The 14,875-nt window shown below is 40.5% G+C and overlaps 1 protein-coding gene across 2 annotated transcripts; it reads right to left on the bottom strand.

Annotated features, from left to right (window-relative positions):
* Positions 1 to 4,191: 4,191 nt before the first annotated feature.
* LOC137287519 (arginine kinase-like) lies at positions 4,192 to 14,267 on the bottom strand. Of its 2 annotated transcripts, XM_067819862.1 has the most exons (8): positions 13,964 to 14,267; positions 9,557 to 9,816; positions 8,490 to 8,638; positions 7,866 to 8,031; positions 7,190 to 7,373; positions 6,574 to 6,714; positions 5,058 to 5,118; positions 4,192 to 4,778 (listed from the first exon to the last, which is right to left on the bottom strand). In XM_067819862.1, exons 1-7 carry the CDS (start codon positions 14,109 to 14,111, stop codon positions 5,099 to 5,101), a joined length of 1,068 nt encoding a protein of 355 aa, XP_067675963.1. In that variant the 5' UTR covers positions 14,112 to 14,267; the 3' UTR covers positions 4,192 to 4,778; positions 5,058 to 5,098. The 2 variants fall into 2 exon arrangements, with proteins under 2 accessions (XP_067675963.1, XP_067675962.1); XM_067819861.1 differs by lacking the exons at positions 4,192 to 4,778; positions 5,058 to 5,118 and having other exon boundaries at positions 5,257 to 6,714.
* Between the last annotated feature and the right edge of the window lie 608 nt (positions 14,268 to 14,875).

The following is a 14,875-nucleotide window of genomic DNA, read 5'->3' on the forward strand; positions in this document are numbered from 1 at the left end:
TATATCATGCTTAAAATGCTCTTTTAAATCATGCCACTGTGTTTGGCTTTGCTGAGAGAGGGAGAAGTATGTGGTATGTATCAGTGTGTCCCTGTATCTGTTGATCTGTGTCAATATGTGATAAAAGACAAAGTCATCAACTATTATGGACTTACTTTTCCAAAATCAATGCGTATTCCAATTTGTGAAGTTTATATGAACTCTGAGAATGTTTTCGTGATGAGATGATGAGGTTGCTTATGATGTATCCCTGAGTACAATGTGACCTTGTTAATAAGGGCCCATCACAGATGTAGTCTTAGTGGATCATTATTCACTTCGCTCCATGTTAACCATACAATATGAATTATATAGGTCTTATAGAAAAGCAAGGGACACTTTTATCTAAAGTATGGGTGATGTGTCACTCATCACACCAATGACCCGAGTTCGATTCCCCACATGTGTTAAGCCCATTTCTGGTATCCCCCGCATGATATTGCTGGAATATTGCTAAAAGCAGTGTGAAGCACAACTCTCTCACTCACTCACTCACTCATTTTATCTGATGCTCATTTAAGTTCCATTGAGCCTCTGCCAAGAGGAAGGTTACTTCCACTTTACATGTAAACTCCAGAACTGTCTGATGAGCTGCATGTCCTTCAATGCAAGGAAGAGATTTTATATATGTTACAGTATGGATCTTGACTGGAACAATGTGTGCCTGAGACGTTTTGTTTACCAGTTTGTGTGTCCGGCTCATAGTTATGGGTATTTTGTTTATGCCATTGTACTATTAATGTGTTATCTGCGACTGTTTGGTGTATCTGTTATCCTGGTATATTGTGTGTTATTATTTCTTATTAGTGTGTGAGTCAGCTTTCTCTGATGGTTGATGAAGTATATTTCTGTGAAAATATATTTGTTTTTTTTTATTGTGATAATGGATCATAAAAATTTATGGATATTAAAAATAGATATATATATATATATATATGTTATTGAATTGTCTTTTGGTTTGATATGGATTTTGTGTTATAGATGAATTGTCATGAAAAGTGTCATCAGTGTGTCATTCCTCCCTCCTCCCACAACCAGACCACCCCCAAGGCTCAGTGGAGAGCATAAGTCTGTGGTTCAACCCCAGGCCATTTCATACCAACAGACATTGTAACATGGTCAGAAGAATGTAAGTGTCTCTGTTGGATATTACTGCAGAGTCTCAGGAAGAATCGGGTTAGAATTGATCCAACCAATGCTTGTCATAGGAGGCGACTAGCATGATCTGGTGGTCGGCTCGCTGATGTTCTTGACATGTCATCACATCCCAGCTGCGTAGATCGATGCTCATTCTGTTGATCACTGGTGAGTGTAGGTAAACTGTCGCATGTATGGAAAAATTCTGAAGCAATGTTACACCCAAGAAGCCTCACTTTACATGAACCCTGGTAGACAGTGTAGACAAATACAGTTGGTTTGCAGCAAGCGTAATACAAACATAATACCTTGAAAACTGTGACAAAACTCGAAAACTAAATGTAATATGGACAAGATGTTAATATCCCATACCAGTTGAGTGTGTCAAAGGATCCAGAAAGGTGTCTTGGATTAAACAATGACAGCCCTCCAACCATCCACAGTTCAAAACGCCATGCCTGCCCCTTCCCAAACCCACGTCTCTCTCTCTCTCAAAGGTAAACATGGAAAAGGGATCCTTTGTCAATAAACGTCCCAACAGGTATGACCCGATAGCTAGGTCAGAGTAACCCGATTGTTCCTTCTTCACAAGCAAACAACTCACTGGAATTCCAGTCTTGTTGCCACGCCGTAGTTTTACTGAAATGCTTTGCTTCCCTAGACAGAGCCAAATGGGAAGAGAGTCGACTCCTTTGAGCACCGTTTTGATGGACATTCATTTACTCTATCAACAGAGCAATTTTCAGATATCTAAGATCTGTTTCATTCATTTTTAACCAAACATTCAATGTGACTTGAGGCCCTTTTTATGCTGTACGGCGTGTCTAATTGCTATGAACATTTCCATGACTTACAAGTAATTCATTCAATGATAGGGTAAGGCCAGACAGGTAGATAGAAGTACAGGAAGGTGGGTGAATGGATATTGATTAATCAGCAGATTGGCGGCGTGTCTGTAAGGAAAGGTCACTGTGTGTTCGGTTTGTGTTAAAGCGAGCTTATGTTACGTGTGGTTTACCCGCTTGTTCAAATCAGTCGGTGGACATGATCGATTTGTGTAACAGTTCCTTTCTGCAAGACAGGAGGCGGCAGACAGCCACGTCTTCTTTTTCAAAGTTAATTGTTCGAATTCAGATGAACACTCCTAAGCGCACGATGCGAAATCGTATTCATTTTGTAATACTTCGGCGATTTATATAAAAACCTAAAACTGTAAATGTTAATGTTTTCTATTTTAAGGTCATCTTCCATAGAAATGATAGTTACCACGACAGATAATACCATTTCTCTCAAACTTACACATTTATAACCATTAAACATAAAATTATTCAACGTCGGTGTATTTTGAATTCAAGGATGTTGTTATGGCTTAAGATTAAGATTATTATATACACAGTGTTAAGGCACTGATCCAAATGGAGGTGACCTGATTGTATGTTCGAACCTCACATTCTCATCTGTGATGAACGTAGGAGTGCATGCGTGTTTCAACGAGGTGGAAAATATTTAACTTAAACAGTTATACCTTGTCAAATCTAACTGCTATATCGTTGAAATGCTTTTAGAAACTATCCAGATCAGGATCCAGAATATAATCGTGACTGAGTTTAGTTTTACGCCGCATTCAGCAATATTCCAGCGATATGGCTGCGGTCTGTAAATAATCGAGTCTGGACCAGACAATCCAGTGATCAACAATATGAGCATCGAGCTGCGCAACTGAGAACCGATGACGTGTCAACCAAGTCAGGGAGGCTGACCACCCGATCCCGTTAGTCGCCTCTTACGACAAGCACAGTCGCCTTTTATGGCAAGCATGGACTGCTGAAGACCTATTCTACCCCTGACCTTCACGGGTCCCAGGATAATGGATGTGATGTTCCTGTTTATAACTCTCACCAAAAACAGTTACCCGTCGTCAACTAACCTCTCACGCACCACAACAGACTACTGCAATATCATGTATTTTTGTAGATATTTATCACTTGCCAGCCCTACCTGCCTGGGTCTGACCTGTACGTACACCGAGTAGGGGCGTTAAATATAGCTAGGGGACTCGTCATTGACTGTCCTTGCAACGTCCTCTATGTACACTCTGTCAACCCAAACTAGGACGTGGAACTCTGTCAAGTGATTTTGACATGTGATACCTTTCGGTCACACGTTGTAATTTATGCAGGCTAGACAACTTTACGTGTTTCATTCTATTCTTGATGATGGACAAAACCTGGGAAACCTAACCTTATTTGGGGCGAACACTGGGTGTCTGTTCTTGTATGGACTCCGCTATAAACTATTTATTAATGAAAACAACTTGTCTTTTCTTACATGTTAGGACAGGTTGTCACCATATTATTTATAGAGTACCGTGTAATACTTTTAAAGATACTGATTGTATCTCGAGGTGATGCAATAATCAACGGGTGGCGGTCAATAGGCTGTTGACCAAGAGAAAGTGCACGTCCTCTCGTAAACTAATCACCCTGAGAGCTCTTACACTCTACCTATACACCGCATTTATCTCAAGAGCATATGAACAAGATCTTTGACGTCACAATCAACTGATATTTCTTATATCTGATATCGAAACTAGCTAACTGTGTCCTTTATTCAAACGACACTGGTCATGGTTGTTCACAAACTGATAAAGGTTTCAAGGATGACTTGTCTCCGATTTTAAAGTTGTTAACGATCAGGCATAAAATGACACCCTGCGAGATTATTTTCATCCCATACCATGTTTAGTAAATAGAGACATTGTTACGATGGACGCGTATAGACTCTAGACGTTATTTTCTTGTGGGGATCTGAAGCAGTTCTTTGATTGAACACTTGAACTATTTGCATAAACATTTTAATGTCTAGGGGATCAGGGGCAAGAGGCGTCGCGACGTGGAACTTTGGTCATGCTTTCAACCAAAGGTGTACCTGTTACAGACTGTATTGCACTGTTGCTGACTGCGGTATATAACGACTTTCACACACTTTTACTGTTCCTTTACACATATCTTACATTGAGTGAGTCAGGCCTTTATGTCGCTTTTAGAAATACAGAAATACCAGGGAGGGCTGCACCAAGAAATGGCTGCACACAGTGTATCCATGAGGGGAATCGAACCGCATCTTCAAGAATAACGATGTAATGTTTCAACGACTAGGATCCTCCGACGCCGTCCCTGCTTTACGTAGTTGACAAGAGATATACCGTGTAAGTCCCCATTCAAATCCAAGCACGCTCCATATCTATCAATGCCTATTGTTTGGACAGGATGTCTTGTCAAAATTACTTACTCATTTCTTTCATCTCTTGCTTGACGTGATTTACTATGAACGACCCACTTCCTGAAAAGCCCATGTTTTGTGACCCGATAGACTGAATCCGATATCATTGTCAGTCTTACAATGATCCATCCCACGAGAGCTGGTTAGGACAACAGTTTTAGTTCATGTGTTTCACGTGCCTATAGTGATCTTAAGTTGGGCTGGTCGGTTTAAAATCAAAAACAAATTTTTTTTTTTCAAAAAATGATAAAACAAAAACACCTGTAACTTTGATTCTGATATATTTTTCCTGTTTATGAGTGAATATGGGCAATCTGCATCTGGAAACAAAAAAGAAATTGTCCCAAAATTATTTGTTCTATTTTCTTGTTTTTTTTTCGGAAAATAAAAATTATATACAGCAAACTTTGCAGAAGATTGTTCTGCAAGTAAACGTAAAAGAGAATAACAAAAGAAAAGCAGAGAACAACTGACTTAGATTGAATCAGATGGTCCTCTAAGAAAGTTAGACACCTTGGTCGTTGCAGTTTTCTTTACTCTTTACTAGTATTTGATAGTGTTTTAAAAAATGAAACGTAAGGAAAGAAAAATGTTAATACCCAGCGCTCAGCATGCTTGTGAAGTTTCCCCTGTCCGCTACCTACAGTCGTCCTCCCTTCCCTGAAACAGGACGCAAGTATTTCAATAAGCCGCCGCTACGTTCTGACGAAAGCCTTTTGCATTTTGTCAGCGTAATTTCTTGTTGCTTCGATTATGTTGCTGGAGCTTGAGAAAATTTTCTCGTTATTTCAATTTTTTTCTCGTTATTTCAATCAATTTCTCGTTACTTCAATTTTTTTTCAAACTTGAATTTTCGTGAAGGAGAGGATATCATTGACGACAATGAACTTCAAAGTCGTTTATGAAATCGGGAGATGTTGGCCGCCATTTTGGATATCATGGTTGCCGCAGGACACAAATCTAAAAATAGTAACTTCATCAAGGTGTTGCGTGGACGCGGCGACAGTGTATCCAGTGTAGAGCAGTCGTTTACATTTGCATCCTCCTGCGGACAAAATATAACGAGTGTCTTGTGGAATTATGGAACTATCTGTCGGTCAGGAGTAATTGATTGTGTCCATGTTTGATAGTAGCGATATGACGTAAGTTTGTATTCCATGGCTATATATTTCATGTAGGTGTCACAACTGAACACCGGACCTTTGTTTGAAGTGTTTCGACCATTATCAACATTGACCAAGAGAAAGTGTATTTGAAATGTATTTTGTTTTCCCTGGTACTTACTGGTGACCCGAGGAAATGTTTATGAGCCATGGTTCCAAATAATTGTTCCACCACATCTTCATAAAAACAGATCATGATGAGGAGTATATTTGTCCGGAAGTGAGTTTCGAGTTGATGTTCAGTTGTTTTCTCAAAAAAAACACGAAGACAGTTTAACACCAGATGCAAACAGTCATCAGTACGAATGTCAAGGGAGGTCATTGCGTGTATCATTGACATCGTGTTACATGGTCTGCAAATATACTCCTCAAAGACGGTTACGGAATACCAGCTTCTCCATGCCATTACAGAGTAGCTGTTAATATGAAAGAACGGATGGTCCTCAACTTCTTTTGAGTAATATACCTAGCTTACTTTCATCAAAATGATGGAGATAAGAATATTTGTCGGAAAATATAACTTTATTTGCATTCCGTAAAATACATTATTGTCACACATATCACAGACCCCTGAATTGGGGTGAAAGCTCGCGAAAAAAAAAACGTCTGTAAAAGCATCACAAATGTTATCCTTTACGAATCTCCTGACCACTGAGATTCCGGATGTCCGACTAGCCGTTCAGATGTCTCAATATGTCGTACACACAGACATGATGCAGAGCAATGAAACGTCGCCTAACGTCAACTCGTCAAAGTTAGTCATAATTTGTGTTTCAGGTAAGTTTTCCACAGACAAATCTATCAGTGAATGTAGGGTGTTTTTAGATACAAAAATGTTGCTTGGCTGAAGATGTATTGATCTTCACTGGTGTCGTCTGCCTCACATGCTTCACTGTCGTCTGCTACCTAACTGACTTTGTCCGGAACGTTTACCAAATCCTCCACCATTTACCCAGTTTCTTTTCCTCAGAAATGCAGGCCTCAACGCCTCTCCTCATCTCCTGAACAGCTTCGAACTCCGTCAGACCAAGACGACGTTTGTTGGAGATGTCGTAGACGCCGCCAACGCTCTCCGTGTGCTCGCCGTGGATGCCTGGAAATACGAAATCATCATCCAGGTTTAACATTCGACTGCTTCCCGAAAGCTGTATCATGTTTCTTTGATACGGTATTTTCTGAAATGTGTTCTCAATTGCAAACTCCCAACCATAGTTCTGTAAGTTAGATGCCATCTTTTAGGATCTCTCCGCAACAGTAAAAGTGTCACCCTCCCAAACTTCCTGTGGAACAATCCACAGATTGATCAGATTACTAAAGCTAAAAACAAACAAGGTTTACATCTGTACTTGACCCACACTGTCCACATGACCATATACAACTGCATGAATATTAAACAGTAATGTTAATGTACAGTGACAAGGACTGGTGTTCAACATGGTCAAGAGATGCAGTGTGGGTGATAAAGCATGCAGGCGTGTTATATTGTCTCGGCCTCCGAGAAATCCGTGATCTGAATGAGTTGTGGATTCATGTTTCCGGAGTAATAACTGCATAGCAAGGAGTCTTACCTCTAGCCTGGATGTTGTAGCGATCACAGAACGCCTTAAACTCTGGCGAGGCGGCAAGTTTGGGGATCTTGATGTGGACGGACGCACGGAGGGTGGTGCCAAGGTTGGAGGGACAGAAGGTCAGATAGCCCAGACCCTTTCGCTTGGCGAATGACAGACCACTCGACTCCATTGCACGGATAGCCTGGTAGAGAGAGGTATCATGTTATCTCAGGTTAAAGGACTCATAGTATTTGCCCTTCCGCACAACCGTTTAAACAATGCAAACGCCATGTCGTGACCTTGACTTTCGTCTACCAGCTGCATGATCTAGCTGCAATGCAAAGCTGTTTCTTCAAGCAACTGAATGCCTAAAACCAAGACCATATACATGTGGAGTCTCCTTAATGTGAAGGCCTTTATTGAGTTGTGTCTTCCTTTACATGGGTACCCGTTAGTATGAGCTGGTAATGTGGTCCTCAACCTTATATCATAACGTAGTTGATAATAAAGTTGTAGTTTTGGTTAATTGAAATGCCGCTAGCGTTAAGATGGTCGTAAGTGCCATACATTAACATTAAATTACGACTATCATAGCTCTAGAAGAGCATCTCTTGATGGTACAAAATCAAGGGTACTGACGTAGAGTACGAACACAAACTAATGTTTGACGGGGAGACTGCATGTGATGACTTACCTTGACCAGCCTGCTGTAAACCTCTCCGAGGTTGCCGCCCTTCTGCATGGAGATGAACCTCAGATGGTCCTCCTCGTTGACCCACACAAGGAAGGTCTTGGCGTGGTTGAAGTAGATGCCTCTGCCGGATGGCCAGTCCCTGTAACCGCCGGCGTCACGGAGAAACCTGAAACATAAAAATGAAGAGTCAGCACTTCAGTTATACCAAGACGTTGTAGTTGACATTTAGCACTAATTCGTGCGTGTGTTTAGTTTTACGCGCTTTTATCAAACTTTTGGCAATGTCACGGCGGGGGACACCGGAAATGGCCTTCAGGCATTATACCCATATTGGGAATAGAACCCGAGTCTTCGACGTGACGAGTGAACACTTTAACCACTAGGCTACCAGGAACATCAATGTAGTCCTGACTCATCAGTGGTCATAATCTGGACCGGGGGTTGAATTACATTGCTTCATGTTTCACAGAGAACCACGTGACATATAAGAACAGAATATTTCTAAACGTATCCCAGTTGTAAGTGAACAGGAAGATGGCTGCTACTTTGGGGCAAGAACAAAAAGTGCAAAAAAACGTATATCGATATTACTAGTGTTTGTGAATATCAAACAGAAGCTCTCACCTGTCGCTGTCGTTAAAGAGGAAGTGATCGTCCATAAGCTGTTTCTGAGTTTCTCTGCTCATGCCAGTGAGAGGGTAGTACGTGCCGGCCAGTTCGCCCTTCAGCTTATCCAGAGCTGACACAGTCGCTGCCTCCATCGCAAGACGTTGCTTAAACAACCAAAGCAGCTATCAGTGGATTTTCCACAACGTTGACCAGTGCAAAATTTATACATCAATCGTTCTGTGGTCTTGCTCCAATAGTTCAAATATCGCTATCAACGAGACATATTTCAGACAATATTTTCCTGATTATTGAAGGATTATTCAACCTTGCATCAAACAGCATGTATAATTTTGCAGCAGACACATATCATGTGAGGGGATGGGATCGTTCAGAGAACCCCCTACAATTTCCAAGGTATCTGCAACAAAGTCTTTGTTTACTAAGCACCACAAACAGTCTAAACATTTTCATGATTAGCAAAAAAGATCTTGACATTTAAGATTTTCTCCCATAACAAACGATCAATTTTTTACCAGTGGCAACACAGAATTCATTTTAGTCACATCTCTTAACAAATTATTCATTTAAACATCTCTTTCTGACCCATATCACCTTTACAATGGAAAGGATGCTGCCTCCTTAATCTTCTAGCCAATATAGTGAAATATCTCAGTCATGATGTGAATGTTATCTAGAGTCTTCTATTTGAGGCCTATGAATTTGCTCACTAGCACAAAATCTTTCAATAGATCATTATTTTGTTGTCACTTTTCTATATTTATAACGATGTTTGCGTGTTGCATATGTGAAACTGAAATTTCACTACACACTCTTGTTGATTACCTGGCTGTTCTACCAGCAAGTGGTAACCCCTCGTAAAAATGGCAAAAAGTCAAAATTGTCGAAATAATGATATTTTGTTAAACAACTATTTTAATCGGTTGTCCAAAATTATGAGACAAATCATCTGAGTTGGTCTGTCGATTTCATGTGTCTGTGCAAAATGTGGTGTTGCAATTATTAGATTTTGTATCAGTGAGCAATTCATCGGTCTCAAATGGAATCAAGCTGTAACTCATCACCTCTTTCGTGATGACTGGAGGAAACCCATAGTTGTCATGACTTCTGCCCACCCGGACCCTGGTTGATATGATGAAGTTGCCAGATGGGTCCAGATCAGAGAATCCGAGTTTATCTATGTTCCCGAAGTCAGGTTCAGGGTGATTAAGCTTGTCGACTTTGTGGTAATCCTTGATGACAGCATCCAGGACGTCAGCGAAGACGGTGTAAGCCTGAGGGTCGGAGGCGTAGATGCCGACACCGCTGTCGAGGTTCTCACATCCTGAAGGACAGACATGCATGTGTTTCAGGTCAAGGTCAGATAAAGGCACACCTACGACAAGGAGGACAAGAGTAATTGCTTCGCAAATATTGTGAAATTTATAGGACATGTTAAATGAGGGAACGTTTTCCTATTTGCTTTCCTTCGTCACTTCATGTTCTAAGCATATTCTATATTCTGAAGAGATATGGGTGGTTGGGCAACCTAATGGTTACAGCGTCCGTTCGTCACACTGAAGACCCAGGCTCGATTCCCCACATTTGTACAATGTGTGAAACCCATTTCCGGCGTCCCCGATGTGATATTGCCGGAATATTGCTAAAAGTGACATACGACCAGACTCACCCACTCCTCACTCTGCAGATATAGTGTGGAAAAGGTTCCATATCTTGAATGTACCTTTGAGTGAGTAAATGAGCATGGATTTACGCCACTTTTAGCAATATTCCAGCAACATCACGACGGGGGACACCAGAACTGGGCTCACACATTGTACCCATGTAGGGAAGCAAACCTGGACCTTGAACGCGACGAGCGAACGCTTCAAAGTTCGACACTCGTTGAGCAGGACTGGCAGTATATTCTACATGACGTTACCACCTGGAACAAACAAAACCGTTATATGACGACGATCCGAAAATAAGCGAGTTTGAACCAATCTAGTGATCGACAGCATGATCATCGTTCTACGAAGTTGGGAACCGATTACGTGTGTCAACCAAGTCAGCGGTTGACTTTCTGCAGGAGGAAGTGAGTAGATAAGAATGTTGTAGATTTGGCATTCATGAGCTTGTACTCCACCTCTACACAAGAGTAATATCCTAATTGCTGTGGAAAAACTGTGTATAGTTATGGCAGGACTTCATTTACATCTAGGAATGATTTATTTTTCAGTGTATGTTTGTTTGAGATTCTGTATTAGGGTAGAACCTGTCCATATATACAGCTCTAAGTTAGTGCATGATGCATGTGATAAACAGATCTAGACTTGCATGACACAGGTATTTTAAGCTCATGTTTCATCTTTGCATAGTACTGGGAGAATTGATGTTTTCATTGACTGTATAATGAATCTTAGTCAGTCTGAGTTTTCTGAGCCAGACTTCACACCAACAGGCTTTCAGTCAGTGGCGAAACACACATTTTCCTGTATTTTAAGGTATTTTATCATCTAATTTTCTTCAAGGTATTTTGACGATGTCACTATCTACTTACTAGCCCCAGCCAGGTAGTCGCGTGAGTTTGTCATACAACCTTCCTCTTCAGGTCATACTTGCAGGTGTACTGGTTATGGCGTGGTCATCAGTGACCATTATTAAAGCCGGAATTCATTTTACAAATGTGCAATAAATATAATTTGGTCTTTGATATCCATAAGTTTTCATACAGAAACTAGCCTGATCGTTATTTTCGCCCCCTTGTCTCATTTTGCTTTGATACAAATGTCCAACACTGTCCTTGCCATACGACTTTTATTAACTTCCTGCTCCATGCTCGCTATCTCACTAACTACTCGTACACCAACCTTCTATACACACACCGATCTGTACTCTCGTAAATTTACCCACCTGCATATTTTCCGTCTGACGTTTTATCTGTTTATCGATCTACACAAGTCAGTCTCCCAAGCTCTTGATCTTTCAGTATTCTGACAAATTTACTTTTCTGGACATTTAAGTTTACTTTACCTATCGTGCAGTTAAACGACCTTGGTATTATTCTGCCTATCTATAACTAGCGGTATCTAGACTTCGGGATATCAGATCTGTCATGTCAGCGGAATATACCACGTCCTTGTTCGACCTTAACGAGATAAGAGCCCTGGATACGTCATGTCAGCCTTTATGCACCTATAGTATCGTCAGCCATATTGTCAATACTCGTACTGTACCCTTTCTGAGCTAATATGGATTAGAACCATCAGTATTTCCTCTGTTGATTGTGCATTGAGGAACAGACCTCTGTCGAAATATTATTTAAAGAGATTAGGTCTATTGATAAATATTTATTTCTAGTACAGACCAATTTACAATAATATAATTAGCATATAGTGAAAATCAGCGTCTGCTTACCATATTCTGCTGTAACTTATCGGTCGTGCGTCTTTTAAGCGACAGCTGGAATATGATATTGACTGATTAATGATTCTCGTGTAAAGAGGTGTCTCTAGCTCCGGCAACACCTCAACACAACACAACTTCATGTCAGTCAGCCCCCACCCGCAGAAGTATGTCTACATCTCACCCCTCCAAGCACCCCTGTCTCTTCTACCCGTGAAGATCGTTGTTAGAATTGGTCTTCAGCAGCCCATGCTTGTCGTAAGAGACGACTACAGGGCTCGGGTGGTCAAACTCGCTGACATGGTTGACACATGCGGCCGTATCCCATTTGCGTAGATCGATGCTCATGCTGTTGATCACTGGATTGCCTGGACCGAGTATTGATACAAAGTCGCCACATAGCTGGAATGATGCTTTGTTGCGTTAAACAACAACGACCAACCAACCAACCAACCAACCTTCCAACCTGTCTTTACCATTAGGTCTTACTTAATTTTCTTGAGTGACCCATATGCGTTTACCTCTGATCTTAATAACTGTGATTTCATTCATGAGATTGCCACATGACATGATGCATTTGTCATCTCAGTTACACGTGTGTACCATTTACCATGACTAGATTAGTCTACAACCCATATTTTCCCTTACCCATGGCTTAATATTGTCTGTCGTTGCATTTGCTGCGAAAATTTTATCCGCAGGTAGTTTTGAACCTAAAACTGCTAAATGATGCTGAGGAGAACATTTGCTATAATTAACACTGTGAACAGCATCAATACCTATCAGTAAGTGCGACAGCAAAATTCAGTTGAGTCAGCACTTTTGCCATCAGTTGAAACATATGAAAATCATGGTAAGATGTAAGAATTATGTTTATATTTCTATAACGTTTAAAATATTGTTACATAGGTAGTTCTGTTTCAATATGACAGACTGTCATGTGATCTGAATAAGACGTTGATTTTAAAAATTCAGTGAAACTTGCACATAAATGATACTACATTTGCAACCAGTTACCATTTGATTACACAGTTAACTACGTATAATGTGTGAGTAAGTGAGTTTAGTTTTACGCCGCACCCAGCAAGATTCCAGCTATATGGAAGCTGTTTGTAAATAATTGAATCTAGACCGGACAGTCCAGTGATCAACAGCATGAGCACCGGTGTACGTAAATGGGAACCAGTGGCATATGAGCTTACCCACCCGATCCCGTTAAACGCTTCTTAAGACAAGCATGGGTTACTGAAGGCCAATATATCCTAAACCGGATCTTCACGGGTTGTTAATGAGTGAAGCTATATGAATACACATATATGGACATACAATGGTGAGCCCTTAATCATTAAACACTTTTTATATGATTAATCTTGTTGCAGTAAATATGATGTATTCAAATAAATACATGGAATGACGAGAGTCTTTTTTTCTCTTATGTGGGTAGGGTCATGTTGTTTTGAAATATTTCCTCTATACATACACTGGTTATTTTTGTGCACCTGTTTTAACGCACATTTAAGGTTAAACTATTCTCGCATTTCCATGTGCCTCTCACAACAATCCATTTTCCGAAACAAGGGTGTCACTTTCAACAACTAAGTCTTTCAACAGTCTGACACAAGCTGAGGTCAAATGCAAGAAGGTCAAGGTGAAACCTTCACAGCATGGAAATTTTGCAATCAGTTGAACAATTTTTTTACTTCTAAACAACGTCCACTAGTTATTTACACACAAAATAATCACATGAGAGATAGCTCAATGGACCTATGTTTATGCAGGATCACATGTCAATTTTGTTTAGAGTAAGCCAGACATAAAATGGCGCCTGGTCGTCATCGTGGTATGTCCCTTTTGTAACAAACTATCTATAACATACTCATTTTAATCATTATTATTCATACTATTTTTAAACCCGTAAATTTACTGAAATGGTACAAAATGAAATGAACGTTGCAATATTTTCTTCTGCAACACGGGGCCTCATTCGCCAAGGACACACAAAGTCACCGCAATCGATGATGAAGCCGACACTCAGCGGCCTTCCTTCGGCATGTATGAAAACGTGCAAGAAATCCAAACCCACTTACCAGAACGTATACAGTCTGCCAGAGTTCCTCCAAATGCAGTTTTCTTGCCCTTCAGGTTTTTATACCTTTCTTCCGTTAAATGTTTTTTCAACAACGATTTACACCCCGTAGCGTTCTTGAGCTTATTCCAAAGTTCTTCCACGGACATGATTGCGTTTTTTACCAAAAAGTAATGATATAGAAATAATAAAATGCACTTGAGGCCAGTTGGTGGAATGTACTAACAGAACTAGCTATATATCTGCTTTCACGACAACCAGGGAACCCACCTATGTCCTGAATTGAAGTTTGCTGATAACATTTTAGCCAATCAGGGACGTCGTTACATGAGTCTTGGTAAACAGACGGTCGCCATAGTCAGACAGGGTCATGTTTGAACAAGGATCTCTCAACGTTGAAACGGATTACGACTGCCGGATAAGAATATCCCTGGTGGATACACTAGGTATTTAGCTAATACGGGCTTTAGTATGTCATAATCATCCATGTTGAGAACGCTGATTTAAAAAGAAAATTATATAATTGCGAGTATCTAACCAAGGTCGATAATATTTATGCTCATATTAAATACTGTATGTAGTTATGTCTGCTGGAGAGTATCGTAATGCTATCCTACTTGTTTTGTCATGTATAACATTTAATGCACGTGATAGTGATTACTTAGTGTTTAACAAAATCCCCGGCATATATTACTTTCATTGAGTGTAAGCGTTCCCTTTGTTGTTTGCCCCTTAGCTTTCACTGTTAGGTTCAAAGTCATTGCCACTGGATCCAGAATCTTATGCAAGACATGACTGAAGGTTACCAGGGCAAACGGTGAACACACACATGTGAACACTTCTCTTCCAATCTTGGTGCTTTGGGCCCATGAAGATCCTGGCTAGAGTTGGTCTTCAGCAACCAATGCTTGTC

The sequence above is a fragment of the Haliotis asinina genome, chromosome 6 (genome assembly GCF_037392515.1).
Source record: "Haliotis asinina isolate JCU_RB_2024 chromosome 6, JCU_Hal_asi_v2, whole genome shotgun sequence".
NCBI classification, from domain to species: Eukaryota; Metazoa; Mollusca; class Gastropoda; order Lepetellida; family Haliotidae; genus Haliotis; species Haliotis asinina.

Bases quoted from the DNA above. Each gene is read 5' to 3' on its own strand.
- LOC137287519 (XM_067819861.1), bottom strand. From the start codon at position 14,111: ATGTCCGTGGAAGAACTTTGGAATAAGCTCAAGAACGCTACGGGGTGT. The intron at 8,032-8,489 runs GTGAGAGCTTCT...TTTATGTTTCAG, and splicing joins CTCTTTAACGACAGCGACAG to GTTTCTCCGTGACGCCGGCG. The intron at 7,374-7,865 runs GTAAGTCATCAC...TCTCTCTACCAG, and splicing joins TTTACAGCAGGCTGGTCAAG to GCTATCCGTGCAATGGAGTC.